Below are 3,842 nucleotides of genomic sequence, written 5' to 3'. Positions count from 1 at the left end.
TCGGTAAGCTCCATTGGCGAGACGCGGTTGCATAGAAGTAGTGGAGCAAACCGGCCAACGCGGAGCCCCAACCACCGTGCCTACCCCGTCCTCTCCTCCAGTCCTCCTGGACACCTGGACCTGGAGTCACTACGATGACTCGAGTCCCCGCCCGAAATGGTCGTCTCCTTCGCCGGATTGCCCCCACCAACCGGAGGCCGGGTTTAGCATCGCTTGCTTTGTTTAGCTGCCATTATTGGGAGCGCCACCGCCGGTGGTGGCCACGTAATCCGGTGTCCGCTCGTTAACCACAAACGTCCAATTGTCAGCGCGCGCCGACCTGGCGTCGGCTGGCTGGCTGCGCGGCCTGCGGGGCCTCACTGGAGCAAAATCTCTCGGCCGCGGACACACACGCCCACACCCGCCCGCCCATCTCTCTCTTGGTTCCTGCGCCCGCAGCCCCGCACGTTTCCAGTTCGACCGAGCCAGAGAACCCCGGGCAGTTTCCATTCGCTGCTGCCGTGCTGCGCTCCTCCTCCTGCACAATCCCCTCCCCCGAATTCGAGCCGGAGGGCCGGAGTAGATCTGCGGCGGCGACCAGAGGATGGCCGTCAACTGGGAGCTGCAGGGCTGCTGCGACCACGACCAGAGGATCTTCATCGCCGCCGTCGGCGTCTCCACCGTCGTCATCCTCCTCGTGAGTACCACATCCCCGACGCCTTCTCATTTGCTCTCGGTCTCTCTCTCTGGTTGTATGATTCTCCTCGTCGCGCCGATAGGGGGCTTCCTGACTCACCCGCCGCGATGTGTGGTGCTTTTTGCAGCTCTGGAGGACGTTCCTGCTCACGCCGTTCAAGCTCATCACCGTCTTCCTCCACGAGACCAGCCACGCGCTCGCCTGCAAGCTCACCTGCGGCGATGTAAGCCATAAACCCTTACTCGTTCCAGCACTCGCTTTGGGAAGGGGAAGAGAAAAAAAATCCGCTGCGCTGCGACCTGCGATGGTGACGCATTGAGATTGGGGTACCGGCGAGCGAGGTCGGATTTTAGTCTCTAAATGGGGGCGGATAGGTTTCGCCCATCATTTTGTGCTGGTGGGTGGGAAAAGTAGGCGCCGTATGAGTGGGGATCATGGATTCCAATATCCCATAGTGCGGGTGCGCTTTTTATGCCTTTGCTGCTATTCACGGGAGCAGAATATACCGTGCATCTTTGCAATTCTTCTGCATAAAGGGTTTTTATTTCATTTCATCAAGGACTGCTGGACTGGAGTCCTGGATTTGTTGCTGTCTCCTATCGGCAAGTATCCCTTGACTCTTGCTGCAGTTGTACTGTTCTTCAGCGTTCAAGTCAGGGATTCTGGTCAATGAATGTCAACTGTCTGCAACAGTGTGCACTCCTTGGCATTCTGGGATGCTCCTCCACCCACCTGGTAATGCAAACCAGCAATGGCTCTTTGTTAGGGTACCTTAGAAGATCGTGCTGTATGTACACTGTGCAGTGTAAAGGGGAAGTAACACATGCTTTTGGAGTCCGCAATTACATCGACAACCACATGATCAAGGGTGAAACCGTTGGAGGTGAATCACCATTGGTTTATAATAAAGGAGTAGCAAACACTTGATTGTGGTATGTTTATTGCAGAGTGCATGGGTGGCGCGAAATTCTTTGCTTTTGTTTCTTTCCTTTTCTCCCCATGTTAATCAGTTGCTCAGATAGGTAGTGCGGCTAATTATTAGCTAGCCTTGATTGCATCTTTAGTTTACCCTTTGGTTTTAAATAAATTCGTCGAAAACTGTAGTTTTTCGATGTGCATGGAGTTGGATATTTGTTACTTCTCCCCATGCCAAACAAATTGACTGTTGGATAGCCCTGATTCTGAATGTACCTGAGGGCAACCCTGTGCGATGAAATGTTTCAGACATTTCAAAACATCTTCTGATATGCTTATCTGCAGTGGCGGATCCAGGCATTAGCTGTGGGGCCACTTGGCCCTACAGCTTTTGCCAAAATACATTAAACCTCTCTATAAATTTTGCAATTATATCTGTTGATGATGCTAATTAGCTTAAAATCATCAAGACTTGGTCCCCCCTGGTTTTTAATCCTAGATCCGCCACTGCTTATCTGGGTCTATGCTTTTTGTCGTACAATTTATTGGTCTGTCTTTAAAAATCACAGTGTTTTGATTTTGACCGGATTTTGCCTTTTGATTCATGTGGAGTTTGGCATTTGGTGCATTTCTTAGACATAATATTTTGGCCAGCTTCTGCCAACTTACCATATCAAGACATATATCTACTCAGTGTTGATGCCAGATTAGATATCGCCTCAAATATTCATTAGACATATTACTGATTTCAATTTGATTGGCTTCTTCAGGTAGAAGGCATGCAGGTCCATGCGAATGAGGGCGGCGTTACTCAAACTCGGGGTGGCATATATTGGATAATCTTGCCCGCTGGATGTATATCACTTGTCCCTCCCATATCCTTCTTTCTTATATGATTTGTCAGAAGAATGCGAATAAAAACACAATATCTTATTTTCTATTACTCAGCGAGTCAGCCTCCCATTTTTGTGTTCTCTCTGATATTTTAATGCATGGGATCTAAACTGTTGATTCTATAAACATTTTAAACCTAATTGCCAAGAAGTAAATTTATGATGAATTTATTCATGGGATTCATCTGTTTGTGTAACCTTGCCTAGTTCTTTTTAAGTAACCTTACATTCTTTTAACATCTAACAACCATAACAAACCATCTCTATGGACTAGATTTGTTGTTCTAATCCCTCTAAATTTTATGTTCCCCTGTTCAAGCAATTTGCGTTTGGTCCTTTTCTTGATGCTAATGTTTTGTTTTGAATTGCAGATCTGGGTTCATCATTTTGGGGAATGGTCTTCATACTTGCATCCACAAATCTCCTAGCAACAAGAATTGCAGCGGGTTGTTTCATACTTGCATTGTTTATTGTTCTTTTTGTTGCAGAAAATGTAAGTTAACTATTTATTTATTTATTTTGCAACTTATGACTTCATTTGTCTTTTCCACTTGCACATACAGTAATCATGATCATTTAGCTAAGCGTTATTATCTCTTGTTTGAATTGTGCAGTGGTTTCTTCGCTGGCTCTGCCTTGGTATGCATCAACATGACTTGGTCTCCATTTAAGATCTTACTCTGCAGCATGCCACTTACGATGTTGTTATCCAGGATTCATTGTGTTCATTGCTGTTGTTTGGGTCATACAAGAATTTACATCTTTCCATATTCTGAAATATGTGATCTTATTCATAGGTGAGACTGAAGACATCCTACAATCATGTTCTCTTTATTTTAATTTCTGGAATGCAAATTATATGGTTGAAAATTAATGTTTAGGTTTACTTATGTGCAACAGGTGTGATGAACAGCTTATTTTCAGTTTATGGTAAGAAGCAAAAAGCCTTTTCCTTGTTATTCCATGCTAGAATAATCCATGAGTTACTATCTTCTGAATCAAATGTTCTCAATGATATAGATATTTATGATGACTTGATATCCCGAAGAGTTAATACAAGTGATGCTGAGAAGTTTGCTGAAATCTGCCCTTGCCCTTGCAATGGTTTTGCATGGGGTGTTATATGGTCTGCTCCCAATTTCAATAGTTATATTTTTTCAGTACCTTGATTTGTATTAAGATAATCCTGATGGTAAAGGCACCATGCTAATATTTGCTGTTCTTTCAGGGGATTCATCTCGTTTATCTTTCTCTGCGCTTCAATATACCTTGGACTGGTCATATTGTCTTGAGGTGATTCCTATGTTTTCATATTACCACACTTTATTCTCCTTTTGACATGCTCATTCACTATTGCA

General features: G+C 45.0%; 1 protein-coding gene across 2 annotated transcripts; it reads left to right on the top strand.

Moving 5' to 3' along the window:
• LOC136534649 (uncharacterized) lies at positions 1-3,840 on the top strand. 2 transcript variants are annotated; one of them, XM_066527043.1, is made up of 9 exons: positions 1-676; positions 804-899; positions 2,362-2,446; positions 2,856-2,977; positions 3,099-3,123; positions 3,198-3,281; positions 3,385-3,414; positions 3,505-3,610; positions 3,713-3,840. In XM_066527043.1, exons 1-9 carry the CDS (start codon positions 584-586, stop codon positions 3,774-3,776), a joined length of 705 nt encoding a protein of 234 aa, XP_066383140.1. In that variant the 5' UTR covers positions 1-583; the 3' UTR covers positions 3,777-3,840. The 2 variants fall into 2 exon arrangements, with proteins under 2 accessions (XP_066383140.1, XP_066383141.1); XM_066527044.1 differs by lacking the exons at positions 1-676; positions 804-899 and adding an exon at positions 912-1,411.
• The last annotated feature ends 2 nt before the right edge of the window (positions 3,841-3,842 follow it).

Source organism: Miscanthus floridulus, unplaced genomic scaffold (genome assembly GCF_019320115.1).
Source record: "Miscanthus floridulus cultivar M001 unplaced genomic scaffold, ASM1932011v1 os_2140, whole genome shotgun sequence".
In the NCBI taxonomy this organism is placed as follows: domain Eukaryota; kingdom Viridiplantae; phylum Streptophyta; class Magnoliopsida; order Poales; family Poaceae; genus Miscanthus; species Miscanthus floridulus.
This window is presented reverse-complemented; position numbering and strand designations above follow the sequence as displayed.